Here is a 17,691-nt window from a genome sequence, read left to right as displayed (position 1 = left end):
ATATATATATATATATAGATGTTATTAAGTATATCATTTTTATAAAGACCGTAAATGGATTGCATTTTATTAAAATTAAACTTAATTGAAAGGTAATGTCTTAGGAATTTAAGAAAAAAATTGAAATAACTTCCCCAACTATTTCAAACTATCTAATTTTATTTTAAGATAATCTGGATAAGTAATTTTTTTTATACGTTTACTCGTAACTTATATTTTGCTATTATTTGTTAAACGTTGCTACACATATGGATCAACCGTTCAGCATTATTTGCTTTACTTTAATTAAAAACGAATTATTTCCAATGAGCATTTTTTTATTTTAGGTCCATCAGAAGACGATTATCGAGTTTTTGTAAGACGGTAAAAAATCTTGGATGTTCTAAAAAAAACTTCGAAAACTAAAAATTATTAATTTTAAGAAAGTTAAAACATCTTTTTATGTTAAAATTGACCTTATAATCTTGTGACAAAAACATTTTAATAAGAAAATTTTCAGAAAAAAGTATTTTTAGTTTTTTAGAAAAATACAGATCAATATCTGTGAATACTTTAAAGCAGAAAACGCTATACGAAATGTAAAAATTTATTCAGGATTATTTAGTACGTTTTCAGCATAAAAAAAGGAAAAATACTTTTTTTTATATATAATGAAAGGATTTCATTTTGTTATTAGAATAATACCACGTATTATTCTAACAACAAAATGAAAGAGAAATGCATTTTGGGTGACCAACACAACAAAAGGAGAATCTTAAAATTTATGTTAGTATCATAAATATTTTTATAAAATTTTAATTCTTTCAAAATATGCTTATCTATTTCTCCGACAATAATACTTTTCTTTTGCAATAGTGTGGTTAGTAATTCACATAAGTGAGAGAGGTTTTTATCCGCAAGCTTTCTTCTCTTAGGCTTGAAAAAAGTGTACTGTGTGAAAAATAAAAGAATGACTTTTGATCTAATGGTTGGATCTCCACGTTCTAGGACTTAATCGTTTGAAGGGATGATCTCTAATAAGTTAGTGCAGACCACATTTTAAGTTAAATCAGACACAAAAACGTACTGCTTGTCTTGAATAAACATATTTTTTTAGATGGATTCAGATTTCTGGATAGTACATAGCATATTTTTTTCCTTTCAATTATTACTATAGGGGCTAGGATAGCCTGGTTGGTAGGGAGCTGAGCCCATGTCCAAGAGGTAGTGGGCTCGAACCCCGCCGGCCAAAGACTCCAAAGACTCTCCGTACAGTTAAATGGTGACCGATGCACGTTAAATCTGTCGAGTCACAAAGTCCTCCATGTTCTCATAACAAGTTATACCTCTGGGGTTATTGATCTAGGAGTTTCCTTCTCTTTTGGATTGGTTCAAAATTACAAGGCTACAGAACTGAACATTAGTAATCGTAAACCCAAAATTGGGTCGGTTGTTCAACGACGGTTATAAAATAAAATTATTACTAAATATCAGAATTAGTCAAGCATCTATAATAGTTTGCACTGTATGTGACATACTACTAGTGTGGAGTGGGGTCATATTACTGACCCGGCCGTAATGCAAATTAGCGTTAGGTATTTTAAATTTTGTGAATTATAATTAATTTTTCACTAATATTGAAGTATTAGTGTTTAATAATATTATTTCAAATTAATAATACATGCGATATAACACAATTTAGAATATTAATTAATTAGTTCCCATATATAATTTTTAAACAAATTATGCATTGGAGCAAAATTAACACTTTCAAGTTGATCAAAATCATATTTTAAACATAAAATTATGCTGCACTTAATATATGAGAGTATGATATATGAAAGTATGATAATATACGTCATGATTAAAATACTTGCTAGATTTGAATCACACTAAGAAAATATTGGCGTAAGTTTTTATTTATGATTCTAATTTAAAAAACATTTATTTAAAAAATGAAATAAAGTTGAAAAACAAAAAAGTTGAAATGAGTAGACAAAATATAAATTTGTTTCTTACAATATTATTTATTATGACTTGATTAATGTAAAACAATCTCACGTGGAATGACAATTTACCATCACTTGATCGAACACAAAAAACATAATTATTTAAATTGATGCATTAAAACGCTGAATTAAAATACACATTTCTTAACATTTTTCTTAATTCACATACCATTAATTCATTAATTAATTCATATACACTTTCTTTCATATTTTCTTTAATTTGCTGATGCTTCATTTCTTTCGCGATGTACAATGCGAAAAAAAAAAAGAAAAAAAAAGAAGAAAAAAAAAACGGACTACCCAGAATAACTTTTGATCCTATTGATAGATTTTCACCTTTTAGGACTCAATCTTAATCTCAAATATGCTAAGCAGTAAGTGCTGACGATATTAAAAGTTACGAAATCTGACACAAAAACGTACTGTAGTGTATCTACCACTACAAAAGTATAATTCCAATTCACTAGTCTATAAGACATGTTAACTCGATTCTATGGTGAGGTACCTTTTCATAGACGAAGGTTGACATAGTCATTAACAACACTTCCCACATTGGTGACCTTCGGACGTGATGTGAACATGCCTACCTTAACAGAAACTCCTACTTCGATATGAACACGCCTACTTCGATAGATGTACCGCATTGAATAGTTGACTTGTGACTGCGACATTATCCACCTCCTCACGCCGTTGCTACTCAGTCTCGATCTCACATAACGTTGGCCTGCATACACTCGACTGCTAATGGCAACACAGGAGTAACCACGACCGTGAACTTAATACAGCTCTCGCGATTAGCAAAAGTACGGTGATCTTAATGCAGCTCTCTTGGCTTCTCACAAAACAGCAATGAATCAAATAGTGGAATTCGTTCGTCAAATTCTATCACAGATATAATTCTGGTGGGGGAGTTCTGTAGTGTATTTACCACTACAAAAGTATAATTCCAATTCACTAGTATATAAGACATATTAACTCGATTTTATGGAGAGGTACCCTTTCATAGATGAAGGATGACATAGTCATTAACCACACTTCCCACAGTACTTTCTCTGATTAAACGCACTTTTTTTTTCCCCGACGGATTAGGAATTCTGACCCCCAACATATAGCGGGTAACTGCAATCTTGGAAATGTGGTCCCCATAGTTTGGTTAGAAGAAAGATCCTAAGTTTAATGTTAATTTTATTTTTTGCGCATATCGCCATGTCACGTGAACTTTTTAAGCGAATTGAAAAATCCTTGCTCAGAATTACAAAATTCAAAATTTATTTATCTTGAGATAAATCAACGCAAAAAATAAGTTTTAAAGAAAAATTATTTTTTATTGTTTTACTTAGCAACAGTCGAAAAATTTTCGGAATATAAGGTGTAAAATTTTTTGCATCATTTTAAAGTATCTAATTTTACATTGCAAGATACGAAATTCGAGCGAAATTGGTTGAGGGGTTCATGAGAAATCGAATTTTAAAAAAGCTGATTTCTCATAAACTATTCAGCAGATTTCGCTCAAATTTTGTACTTGCCATGCACAATTAGATACTTTAAAATTACGTAAATATTTTTGAAGTTTTACGACTGTTAATAAATGAAATAATAAGAAATAGTAAATATTTACTAAAATGCAATGGTTGCATGGACAAACGAATTTTAAAAATTGTGCGCATAAAATTTTAAATTCACTGAAAAATTGCTCAAGATATAGCGAAATACGCAAAAAGTTAAATTAACATTAAGATGTCCAAACTTACCAGCGTTCTCGTGACCAAACCGTTTGGATCTTATTTTCAAAACTGCAACTACCTTTTACATTGCTTCTATCTAAACATTAAGGAATTTATAATTGTAGAGAGTTAGCCATGTAATGATAAAGATTTGTTTAATAGCTTTATTTTTAACGCTTCTCTTAAACGCATTTGTACATATTATCAAAATTAATTAAGCCTTGTTAAAGTCAATTATAGTATGGCTATTTTTTACTGCTCCCGAAAAAGACTAAGCACCCTTTTCTCCATTAATTTGACCTTCTCGGACATAGTTACTTTTTATTAAATTATTACCTAATAACAAATATTATCTAGCATCATCAACGTTATTAATGGCATGACGATTTTTTAAGTTTCTTCCATACGAATACGTACTATTACCCATTAATTTTGCTTTTCAACACAAAACTTACTTTTTTTTTATTTAAATTAATTTTGTTTTTTAATTCTACAGTTTTAGAGATTTATGTTTTTTAAAGCACAACTGTAAACAAAATCAGTATGTGGTTTGAGTAACTTGATAAATACTAATTTGAGGACCAATTATGATTCATGGTGATCCTTGAGTTAATCTGACATAGCGAATAAAAATAATTAAATATTTAAAAAAAAACGTTTATAAGACCTCCTTTAACTATGAGCTATACGCTAACAATAGCCTGGTCGGTAGGGCGCTGGGCCCATGTCCAAGAGTTCGTGGGTTCGAACCCCGCCGGCCGAAGACTCCTCGTGTAGTGATGCACGTTAAAACTGTCGAGACGCAAAATTCCTCCATGTTCCCATAACAAATCAATACCTCTGGGGGTACTGGATTGGAGATCGATCGTTCTCTGATTTAGGTTAAAATTACGATCTGTGGATGAATGAATGGATGTATTAATAGGTCCGCCTTACCAACAGGTGTGACGTATGATGTGGCGAAGTCAAATTCTTGGCCATAGATGGCGCCACTGAAAAACAAGAATCGCACTCTCTGCCTTAAATTTGCTCGGTTTCAACAAGCAGGCTTGAAGTGGCATTAGAATAACCAACCAATATCACTGACATATTTTATTTTATTTTATAATCGTCGTTGATCAGCCGACCCAATTTTTTTGGGTTTACTCCGCACCCTTGTAACTTTGAACCCAATCCAGAAGACAAGGGAACTCCTGAATCAAGTATTAGGTGAAATTTGCCTTTGTGGAGGACTTTTTGATGGAACTAACCCGCATTTACGTTACATGGTGAGGAAGAACACGAGAACCTCCCCCGGTTAGTCTGACTGTAAGGGGACTCATGATCGCGTGATACGTCTACCACCGAGGATATTTCACGTCAGCACTGTGGCCGGTGCGAGCCGGATGCAGAACTCGTATCGACTAACCATCGCTGGGATTCGAACCCGGTTCACCTCATTGGAAGGCGAACACTATCTCCTGAGCCATCACGGCTTGATGAAATATTTACAGTACATAAAAGAAAGAAAAACGTCTGAAGTCTTATTTTCATGAATGGCAAGTTCTAAGTCAAAGAAAAAGAAGTTCAATTCTTTGCACATCTCTACCGAATTAATTAACATAAAATTTTTAAAGGATCTTGGAATCGGAGGCTAAATTTGCTCTTTGGAACAGCTTTCCAAATTTCAGGATGTTAAAACAAACAGTTCCGGAGTTATAAGCGAGACATACAGACACGCGCATAAACTCTCCATTTTATTATTATAAATTTCTTCAGTTATAGTATGAAAACGAAAGGTAAAATAGTGTTTTTAGTAAAATGTTTATATCTCCATGAATATTTGTTGTTGTTGTCATCGGCCATTAAGGTAGCAGGTGTGCAATTGTTCTTGTTTTCCAGTGGCGCCATCTATGGTCAAGAATTCGACTTCTGCCACACCCATACGTCACACCCGTTTATAGGACGAACCCATTCCTACATTCATCCGTACATCGTAATTTTGACCTGAACCAGAGGACGATCGATCTCCAATACAGTACCTCCAGATGTATTGATTTGTCATGGGAACATGGAGCGCCTCGTGACCCCACAGATTTAATGTGCACCAGTCACCATTTACTACACGAGGTGTCTTCGGCCGGCTGGATTTGAACTCCCGTTCTCACAAATGTGAGTTCAGCGCCCTGCCAACCAGGTCATGATAATATAAACCAGGTTTGCGAAGTTTTATGCAGTTATAGCATATAATGGCTTAAGTAATCAATATGAGTTACATGTTTATTGCTGAAAGTTTTTGCCGCACTGTTCGGCAGAAGAATCTATTCGGCATGTTTGAGATGGTGTTTGGTGTACCATTGCATGCAGCGTCTACTTACTGCTCGCCTGGCCATCATATTCTGGATAAAACTTCGAACACCTCACGTAGAAGAATTGGTTGAAAATGTACAACATGTGTCGAAAAACAGAAAGAATAAAATGTTTTTAAGTGATTTTTGTTTACTGTTCGTATATATTGCGCATTATTTGCACGCTTTTCTAGTCGCTCTGCAGAGTGTTTGCTTGATTATTTATTCTTTTTGTGTGCTTGCTTTGTTACAATTTTTCAGAATAACCCTGTATATAATTTTAATTAATCTATTAGCATCAAAACAGATACTATTTTAAGTAACGTTAAGTGACGTTTAAGTTATAGCTAAAGTGAAAAAATCAGTTTTTCTACAGATAGGCTAGTTAATGAGCAGATTGCCTAGGGCAGAGGTCGCCAAAGTGGTCTATATAGACCCCCAGGGGTCTATTTAACAAAAGTGGGGGTCGATCTGTGACAGGGGGGCGAATGGGGGTCGATCCGAATCGGAAGGGTCGATTGTGGGTCGGGAAAAAAAACAGTTCTCAATACGCAAATCACACATACCTAATTACGTATGTAAAATTTGAGAATTTTTTTAAATAATTGACTCAATATCAGCTTCTTTATAAAACATAAATTAATAAACGTATATTTACTGGGGTGAAACAAGTATTTACGTACCACCGCGCAGTGGCACGAACACAGCGTAGGTTATAAGTCATATGCTGCACTTGTCCAAATGTCACGTGTGACGAGCATTGACAGTACAAATGCAAATATCATACGCAGTTTCAGCTATCTTTGCAAACTTTGTTGAATATTTGCAGTGTCATTATTAAAACTTTTATAGTTTTGGATAATTAGTTATTGTTTCGATAAAATCATTCGTTTAGTTTAGATATCAATTTTAATTATCAGTGCACAAAAAAGAAGGTAAGCATTAATAATATGGATTAGTACAGCCCGCGACAAAACTATAGCACACTTTGTATTTTTTTACGAAAATTACAAAATTGACCAATTTTGACGAAAATTAAAATTGACCAATTTTGAACCCAATATAGCGAACCTTGCAAAAAAACACCAGGCACACCCATCTCATTGATCAAGAAGCAGTAAATCTTTAGTTACTTTACTTATTATATCTACTTATGCATAATTACTTATTATTTAATAATAAGGTATTTAAATTTCAATATTAATATATTTTTCATAAAACTATTGTTACACAATGTACTATTACTTTAATAAATGTTTAAAATCATAAAATAAATGTACAAACACAGTATCTAATAGAATTTTATTTTAATTAACAGAAAGTTACTTTTGTGGGGGTCGATGGAGATTTCGAAAAATTATGTAGGGGTCGATGATCAAAAAAGTTTGGCGACCCCTGGCCTAGGGTAATGGGTTGAAGGGCCGAAAAATAGTTTTATTTTTTAAATTACCTAGGTAATTCGAAAAATACCTAGATACTGCATATTATCAACTAGACCACTCGTTGAAGTGAAAATAAGATTTTTGCTGGACCAACCGCAACGTTTCTGTGTGTCTAAATTAGCATAATGGGATTTATTTATTTTCCGTTATCCTAAAAAAAAACAAACCAAGTTACTATAATAAACCAATCAGCACATTTGTTGATGGAATTACTTTAAACACTACATTAAAACGAATGAAACGGTTTAAAATATTATTTTCATAATTAAGGAAATTAACATAACATTATTTATTAATTTCTAAATATCTAAAGTACCAAGTCGATAAATACAATCAAGTAATGAACAAATTAATTCATGGAATGAGAGAAACAAACAATTGAACTTCAACTATACGGGAACTGTAGGGTTTTCTGCTATTCACCGTCACCTAGATATAGTGCGGAAAATCTTTGATAATGCACTTTAACGGATTACCCTGGTTAATTAGCTAGGTTAATCCGTCAAAGTGCAGAATAGGTAATGCGCATTTTGACAGTTTTTGAGCTTAAGCAGTGACATTTACTCTGATTTTAACCCAAACCCAAAATTAATTTTTTATTATCACTTCACTTAACATGTTCTATTATCTTCTTTTCTTTTAACACATTTCTTAATTTCCCCCTTTGAACATAAATTAAACAAACATTGTCCTATGCTTTTATTTCTCACTTTCAAGCAATATGATGATCGGAATTCTTGGAGGTAGTAAATCAGCATCTTTTCGTACGAAAAGTAACTTTTATGATCGAGATCCTCTCCACTTTCTCCCTCCCTTCCCTTACTTCCAGCGACGATTTATGACATAAACGTTCATAAAGTGCCGCCTATCTGTTTTATCTTATCTCGGGAAGACATCGAATTGATCTACCATATTTGGCGCTACTATCAATCGATTTTGTGGCCAGAGAAGAATTTGTGATCTGCAATTTATTGATTTTGTTTCAAAAAATGGCTATAAAATGGTATCTTGTTAGAGTTTGTTTGGCACTGTAATAAATGGCGTGTGACGTAAAAGGAGTTACTTTCATATTTAATATATTAGTTTATTCTATTGCGTATAAATATTTATAGAAAATGTTTAAGATTTTCTTGAAAAATGTAATTTGTAGTTGGATAATTCTATGCGTAAACAAAATGAAGCTAATTAACAACTTATTAATCGATGGATTTGCCAATTGTCAGAAGCAATAGCAATTTTTTTTAAAACATCCGTCATATAAAAAAAAACTGCATTAAAAAAAATTAAGAAATAATTGTATCTCATGTTTTTCACATATTTTATACGTAAAATAAAATGAATTTTCAGTCTTAACTATTAGAGTTTGCGGAAAAACAAGACATCTGTCACTTAATTTTCTGTCACACATCACCTAATTATGACCAAACATCTAAACCCGTTTTGTAGATCTTTATCGTTGAACAGCCATGGTAGCGATGCAGCGTAATTTTGACTAGGTCAGACGACGTGGACAGCGCCTGAGCTGGCACCGCTCACTGCAAACTGACACATCACAACTAACGAGAGGAATTTCAGCTACATCAGATTTAACGTGCACAGTGTTGCGTATACACGCTGATTGTTTTGTCAGCTGCTGTAATCGAGCTTAGGACATGTTCTTAAGTTTTAAAAATATTGCTGACATACGAAAGTAGGTAAATCGTGGCATCGTGATAACCAGGGTGGTCACTAAGTTTTTCTTCTGTGTACACCCATAACATTTAATTAAAAAAACATGTTCCCTTGTTTTCTGAGTTAGCAACTTCAAATTATAAGGGGTATGGCTCATTGTTCCTGAGTCGGATTTTAAATTGCAAAATTAAGAATGAAAATGATGTTTGCTTCAATGAACCCTAAATAATTAATTAACTTTTAATTAATTTTTTTAATATGTACTGTTATAATATTTTTTCTTACAAAGTATTTGAAAAATTTAAAATCGAATTTTTTATGAAATAAAGAATTGTGAGTGAAGTCCGCATTCGAGAGATAGCTTATAATTGGAAAGTTGAAGAGATTTGAAACGTGTTCCATTGTCCTCGTATTACAGAACTTGCCCTGTTGATTCTCGTAAAAGTAACTTCGTACGTACACTCAAGTTGCCAATTTTCAAATGAAGATAAAGAAATAAAAAAGGTATTTTTCAACTTACCTTTACAATTTTTAACAGAGAACTATAACAAATGATGAATTCTAAACATACAAATAATCCAAATAAATAGATAAAAATAAAAACAATTAAGAAGCAAGCAGATGTTATCACTGGAGATCACAAAATATCGTCTGCTACAAAAATCTTCCCAAAGCTTTTTTTGTTTAAATATTTTATCTTTACAGAAAGAAATTATAAACAAAGTTGATTACGTAATAATTGATAACTCGCGACGATGCCTTTTGGAAAGTGAGATGCAACCGCTCCCGCATTTTATAAATATAGATTGGCAAAACAAAGAAAAATCGTCTGCTTTTTGAATATTTGTCATGCGTCGAATTTGGATACCGGTTCTAATAACATGGCTTTGTTCGTCGAATGTTAAAGGTAAGTACTTTTGCTGCAACAAATTTCCTTTTCATGAAATGTTTATTGAACTTGAAATCAATATCGGCACAAAAATAAAATCAAATTCTTATTGTATTACTGTTTATGGGATATAATTTTGTTCTATTATGAAATTTTCACAAAAGTGGAAGAGTTGTTTTCCTTATAAATATTCTATGGAAAAACGAAAATGAAATATGGTTATTGATGTTTCAGGTAACACGATTTTTTTTTTATCCCTTTATCTCTTTTTTTTTAACCAGTTATAATTTTCGAAACCTAAAATTAAATTTATATCTCATTAATTATCCATAATTTACTCAATATTACAGTTATTTTTATGTAATTTTTCAATTAAAATGCTGGAGATGAAAGAAAAAGCAAAGCGTAAATATATTTATATTCTTCTAACAATTTATCGAATAAATAATTAAAAAGACAAGTATTTTTTTAAAATGGTATTAATGACTACTAATGTTTAACTACGTAATCTTGTAATTTTGAACCTAATCCAGAAGACAAGGGAACTCCTGGATCAAGTATCGGGAGAAATCTGCCTCCGTGGAGGACTTTTTGATGGAACTAACCCGCATTTACGTTACATGGTGAGGAAGACCACGAGAACCTCTCACGGTAGGTCTGACAGCAAGGGTATTGTAACCCATCATCCGTCTAACACTGAGGATATTTTACGTCAGCATTGTGGCCGGTAAGAGCCGGTTGCGGAATTATTATCGATCAGTCATCACTGGGATTTGAATCCGGTTCCGGATGCAAACACTCTATCCCCTGAGCCACCACGGCTCTATGCAATTAGTTATTCTCATAATATTTACTAGTATTTCTTTGACTGTTAAATATTCGAAATAATTAATGAACTTTTTACAGAATGCCTCTTAGTTAAGCTAAAAAAATTTCCATAGGCGAAAGAAATTGTTATCCCCTGATTTAAGAAATAGCTTCATTTGAAAGTGTGAAAAAAAATATCGTGTTTATAGAATAAATTGTCTTTCAGTTTTTGTGACCTGAGAAAAATGCATTGTATTTTTAACCACGTTACTATATATCATTAACCACAATGCATTGTATTTTTTTAAAAATACTTTCAAAGACAAATCGATAGGTAAAAAACGACAAAAAGCAAAATTAAGAATAATAAATATTTTAAAATATTATGTATATTTATAGTTCTTCTACATAGACTTTTTTTAATTATAATAGATTGTAAAATTGAATGTGTGTGTGTATGTGGAATGTAATAGGGACCACGGTACCGGAAGTGGGCTGCTTCAGCCCCTTCACGTTTTATAAATAGAAGGGTTACAGCCTCTTTTAAAATTAAAATTTTTCACTCAATATTTGTGTAATTTAATTTACAATAAAAAATAGGCATTTTTTTATGTATAAAGAAATTCTGAAACAAAATTGAAATAGAGACTTTCTAAAAAAAAATCATCCCTTACTCATCCTCCTGTAGAGGAAATATACGTCCCTATAGCTGACCGATGGGGAAAGTATTGGTTTCAAATACTTTATATATCCTACAAACCTCGCCCTCTCTAGTTATCTAGTGATTTGAAAAAAATTCAATAACTTTTTTCTAACTTCTTAAATATTAATTACATTTAAGATTCCTAGCTTATACATCCTCTAAGTGTTTCAAAATTATAGTATTATGGTGTTAATTATTTAATTTCAACATTCATTAGTAAATTTTTAGCTCCTTCAATTGTTGCAACTCAATTGATTTTTTTAAATTTATTCATTATTTTTGTCATTTCTCGTCACTCTGAGTCTGCAGATACTGTTAGTCATATAAATGATTTTTTTTTGTTTGTGCTTTACACTTTGCTTTTTACATTAATATAATTTTACACATTAATTTTCATTAAATTTAAAATTATTTCTGTTAAACTTTTCCCTTTATGCTGAAAAATGTTGAAAAAATAACAAAAAATGAATAAATTAATAATTTCTTTTCTCCTGTTCTTTTTTTTGTGGATATAAAAATAAATACAATGTTAGTTTTATTTTCAGTTGGTGGGATTTGGGTCATAACAGATACAGGTCACACTTTATATAAAGGGTGACTTTTGCATCAATCTGTATTATTTTCAATATTCCTTAGTATTTATTGCATGCGCAGTAGTAACATTCTATGCACTGTGCTCTGAAGTATGTTTTTGCCTGCATTGAAATCGTAGCATAATTTTTTTCTTTCTTTTTTCACCGCAAACTCTCCTGAACAATTTAAAAATGTGGCTTATCATCTTATTGCCCCTAGTTACCAAGCTCTTTTATTGCATTACATCAAATGCAGTTGCGAAAAAAAAAGTGATATCCATAAGAAGTGCATGAAATATTTATTCGCTTGCATCTTTTATGTATACTTTCAAAAGATATTTTTACAAATTAGAGTTAAAAGTTTTCCTCTAGCAATATTTTTTCTGTTTGGTTTGACTTAAAATAACATTAATTCTTTCTTGAAAATGAATCAATAAATATTTTGAATATAATCAGTATTTCTAGGTATAAATATTAAATTCGTATGAAAATACTATGTTATTTTTAGGAAAGAAATTAAGCTTCTTTTTTTTAATTCAAACTAAGTATGTTAATTTAGCTGTAATTAATATCCATAAAGTTAAATCACAATAGATATATTTATTGTTAAGAGATGGCGCTCTTATCACATTTTGAGAAAAGAGCCGAAAACTTGGATGTTATAGAAATTTTGAAACTTATGCCACGGGCGAAATTTTGTTCCCCTAGGCTTCTGTAGCCTCCTAGGTTTGGTAAAAATTATGCATAAAAATGTTAAAGTTTTTGGGTAGATTGTATTAAACTTAAATATAAATAAATTTCTTATCATTCGAAATTAATTTATTTATATAATTATAATCCTAAATTTTGTTATGAGAATAACAAATATAAGTGTATTTTTTTTAACAATTAAAATTATATTTTTGATTAAACTTATAAATCTACCAAAGGATAAAACTTCTATAAAATACTTTCTAGAATTTTCATTTTTCTTCTTCTTATTTTTAGTTAGTTATGGCTTAAAACAAAAACCAGATGATTTAAGAAATGTATTTTGTTTTCAATAATTCGTGTTGAATAAAACAAAAGCGGAATCAGTTTTATTGTTCCGAACTAATTAATAATTCCAAACTAACTAATAATTTTATGTAGCTAACGAAAAAAATGTTATTAATAACTACGTCTGACATAAGAAACAATCGGGAAAATATTCAGGAAACGAACGAAATGAAAGGAACGGAAAGACTAAAGCTGCTTCCGGGCTGGTGGAACCCTCTGCCAGCAAAACAACTTGGGCCCTCATTGTTATTGCCCAATATTAAAAGCCATTCCAGGACCAATATTAAAAAATCTAGAGATACCAATATTAGTCTCTTCTTATAGGACTCATATTGAGCCAATTTTAAGATCAACTGGGGCCGAGATAAAATTTTTGCTAGGGCTGTATAAACCTAAAGGGGATATCCCCTACCCACAGAATATAAAAGAGCCAACTTTATAAAAATTAAATTGCTTTGACTTAAGTCTGCGTAAATAAAGTTTTGAAATAGGTTTATTTCGCTTAAAAATTTCACTTTTTTTTATTTTAATTTTTAAATCATGAACCGTTTTGCACTTTTAAATTACTCCATGGGTTTAGATTAATTTCATAAGAATAATAACTTCAATTTTTCCTTTTTTAATTTAAAAAGTAATTTGCAGACAGCTTTGTCATTTAAATATAATATGCTTTTTAAAATAGTTAATACAGAATTTTTTTGTTTGTTTCAAAATATGTTTCCATAAATTTTACTGTGATTTAAGCTCTCATCAAAATTATTTAATCGTCATTCTAATTTCTTAATTTCAAAAACGGCAGAAGTAATCTGCAAGCTACAAATAAAGTAGCTAGATACAAAATAACCTTAGAAAAGTGAGGATATTCTCAAGATAGTCATCTTGAAATACATTTTTTAAATCTGGCACTATTGACTATGAAGTTTTTGAATAAAATTTAAACGATTAAAGGAATATCTTGTACAGCTAATATTTTTTTTATTTTAAAATTAAAAGATTCGAAAAGTTGTATTCTTGTTGGAAGTAACATTTTATGTTTCTTAATACATACTTGAAGTTGAGTTACCTGGATAGATTTGTTTTCGGCATTATGACCCTTGGTGGGATTTGAAATGCGAATATCATTACATAAAATACAAATAAAACAGTTGAATATAATTATTGATTCATTTAAAATTCCGAAATGCCGATAAGCATGAAAGAATTAATTTAAATGAAATCAACTTTTTTTTAAAACAAATTTAAAATAAAACCAAAGTGACATTTTTATAAAAGAGAAATTTCTTGAAATAGTTTTTCCTAAATTTATCAGATGTGACATAATAAAATAATTCAAAAATTTAATAACAGAAAGTTAAATGCATGATAGATCATCGTTTTCCAACCTCAGTGCAATTTGAAAATGGAATAAAGAAAAACGTCATTTTTCGATGAGAATATGAAGGTTTTAAAAATAACTAAGCACGTGTACTTTTTCTATTCCATTAAAAAGTTTGTCGTACACTTCGTTTTTCTTAGTTTTTAAAATTGTTTTTAATTGATATTTTTTGGCCAAATACGACAAAAATATATCTCTTACCATATCATATACTAGATTTAAGCACTTCCTATATAACTTTAATGTTATTAATAGTAAGAAAATTTTAATTTTTTAAATAAGGGTTTGTTACCAACTTGGTCATGTTTGTTACCAGATAAGGTAACACACATATTTTAATGAACAAAAATTCAAAACGTGAAATAATTCTTAAAGAAATATATACTTCCATTTGATATATAATTCCATTTCATATATAATTTCATTTGATGTATGCAAACGTAAAAAAGCTAATTTAAGTTTTCAGTCATATCAAGTTATAGTCTTATATATAAAATCAAATTTTAAATATAAGACTATTATAAAATTTAGTAACACACTATTCGACCAATTGTGCTAAAATATTTGTATTTTACTAATTAAAAATACAATCTTTAATATAATGTAAAAATTTTTTTGCAAAGAAGGGAACTTTACTTTGTGCTGTTTCAAAATTTTCAACGATAAATTAGGCTTGAGGTTTCCACTTTTAGAAACAATAACTCATTTTTATTTAAAGTGTTTTATATTTTATTTAATAACTGACGTTGAACATCCAACTCATTTTTCAATTTTAAACCTTACCCAGAAGACAAAGAGAAAAACTGCCTACGGGGAGCGTGTTTAATGGAACTAACCTACATTTGCCTTATATGCAGAGAGAAGCTACGAAAACCTCCCACGGGTAGCCCAACGGCAAGGGAAATACTAACCCATGATCCGTCCACAACTGAATCCCATAAAGTGCTTTTATATAGTCAGAAGTATGCTTTTTTTTCCAAAAACATAATACCTTCTTATGTTTTCGAAAATAAACTTGCATAGAAAAATATCATTTCGTAATGAAATTATCTGCATGAACTCGGGTTCTCAAATCCTCAAATTATACTTAACCTATAATAACCAATAGCCTCATATATATATATATATATATATATCCAGCAATTAACTAAGTTCATCTAGTTGCTACCAAAGTAATTAATTTATTTTCCATTAACATTTCTTAAGTTGTGACAAATGAAAGAAAAGATAGAATGCTGAAAACGTTTACATAAGTCAGTAATGTTAAAAGTGATACTGAAAAAACTGTAATAACGATATAAGTAATATTGAAAAACTTACTTCCATTCTTTCAACTTCCAAAACTTACTTCCATTCTTTCAACTTCCAATTAGGGAAAATAAATGTACTCTTCCTTCCAAACATTGGGAAACTTTTTTAATTGCTGTACTAATAGAACGTTGCATCATTTTTGAGTATCCCTAATACTTATTTGATTGATTGCAAGATGAATAATTACTACCAGCAGATAAAACGTTTTCTGTTAAGATCTGAGTCTGACTCCAAATGACTGCCAATTTTGGATATTAGTTCTTCAGTCTTTTCGAGAGAGCGATGTCTATAAAAAAATCTGCATCATCTATTTCTAAGTTAATATTTCTTATAACTGAAATACATTTTTTACTATTATCAACAATTTCAGAAAATTTAGATCTTCAAGTTCAAAAGCAGTGATAGCATTCATCCATTTTGTTTGTTTACGAACTCGAGCCGCCGATTTGTTGGTTCATTGGAATTACATACATTTGCAGACTTGTGTGCTTAATTTATGCTTATAAACCTTTGTCAAATAGAGGGACAGGTAGCACAATACAGAGAAAGGCAGTCCGAAGATACATCCCAGGTAACAGCGGGATTCGAACCCGCTACCTCCACGCTTTGCACAGCTTTCGGGGGGCGGTACTACTTTGCCTGCCAGGGAGGCCCCCTCGATCCGCCGATAACTCTTCAAACGCGGAGAGCAACTCACGACTCAGATTCGTAGACAGAAACCGCGGTTTACCTGCTGATTTTGGCTGAAGAACAACTTCTGGACTAATTCATACCAATGGAATACCTGGAGGTAACGCAAACTGGCGAATATGGTGGTTAATATTTCACAGCGAGTTCAATGTTTGTTTGCTCGTCCCACAGTGAACAGATAATAAGAAGCGGTTCCCAGTAGATCACCGAAGTAAAGCATCACTCGCAGCGATCAGTGAGTGGATGGGTGACCGTTTCGATCATTCTGCGAAGGAACCACTGTTGTATGGTAACGGCCTTTGTTAAACTCTTCTACTATAAAGTACTCGACTTTGCGCTCATCTACCAAAGCGAGGAGCCATCTCCTCTGCAGACTATGAAAATCTCTGGATCATCCTCGTGGTTGTTTCCCAGACCATCACCAATAGACCCAACGACAGTGCGACGTAATAAAAGAACCACTACTTCTTACTAGCCCAGTGCAAGTGGTTGAATTTCAGAAAGAAGTTAAAAAATATTTCATTATGAGACAATTTATTTTACATGCATGTGCAAAATTATATGCTCAAAGCAAAGAATGGATAATAAACCCTTGTCATATTGAAGAACAGATGACACCAATTAGAGAAGAACAGCAAATGGCATCTACTCTGAGATTCGAACCCGCTATATCCATTATACAGAGCATTTAACGGAAAGATAATATCTCTTGCCCATGTAGATTATTTTGAGATAAATATGTGGTCTAAAATTGATGGTAAGAAATCGAGATTGAAATCAACAAAAATGAATAGAAAAAACTTATCGTGAAATTACCCCAATGAAACGAAGCTGTTCCCACTTAAATTTTTTCTCTATATATATTTCTTTTTTTTTTTACCATTGCAACTTTCCAATCGTTCCTAACTAAACTTCTTAAATTTTTTCAATGATCTTTGATCATGGCTTACAAGGATCAATTTTTATCTATTCTTTTTTCGTGAAAATATCTCCTTAACTAATTCTTTAAAAATTTAATAATACAATGGAGCAGTTTACTTTCTTTATGAAGATAATTTTAGAAATCTGTTACATCTTTTTACATTGATACAAGTCCAAAACTTAGTCATTTCTTGCGTTCTGGAATATTTTTTTTTATGTTATCATACATAATT

At 31.2% G+C, this 17,691-nt stretch overlaps 1 protein-coding gene across 1 annotated transcript in view; it reads left to right on the top strand.

Moving 5' to 3' along the window:
- The first annotated feature begins 9,893 nt into the window (after positions 1 to 9,893).
- LOC107437680 (polycystin-1-like protein 1) overlaps positions 9,894 to 17,691 on the top strand; it is a 584,482-nt gene continuing 576,684 nt past the window's right edge. Inside the window, exon 1 of the mRNA XM_071186788.1 lies at positions 9,894 to 10,059. Within this exon, the coding sequence (XP_071042889.1) occupies positions 10,002 to 10,059 (58 nt within the window). The 5' untranslated portion in view covers positions 9,894 to 10,001. The remainder of the gene's footprint in view (positions 10,060 to 17,691) is intronic.

This window comes from Parasteatoda tepidariorum, chromosome 10 (genome assembly GCF_043381705.1).
Source record: "Parasteatoda tepidariorum isolate YZ-2023 chromosome 10, CAS_Ptep_4.0, whole genome shotgun sequence".
Classification (NCBI taxonomy): Eukaryota; Metazoa; Arthropoda; class Arachnida; order Araneae; family Theridiidae; genus Parasteatoda; species Parasteatoda tepidariorum.
Note: the sequence above shows the minus strand (reverse complement) of the source record. Positions and strands in the feature narration are given on the sequence as shown.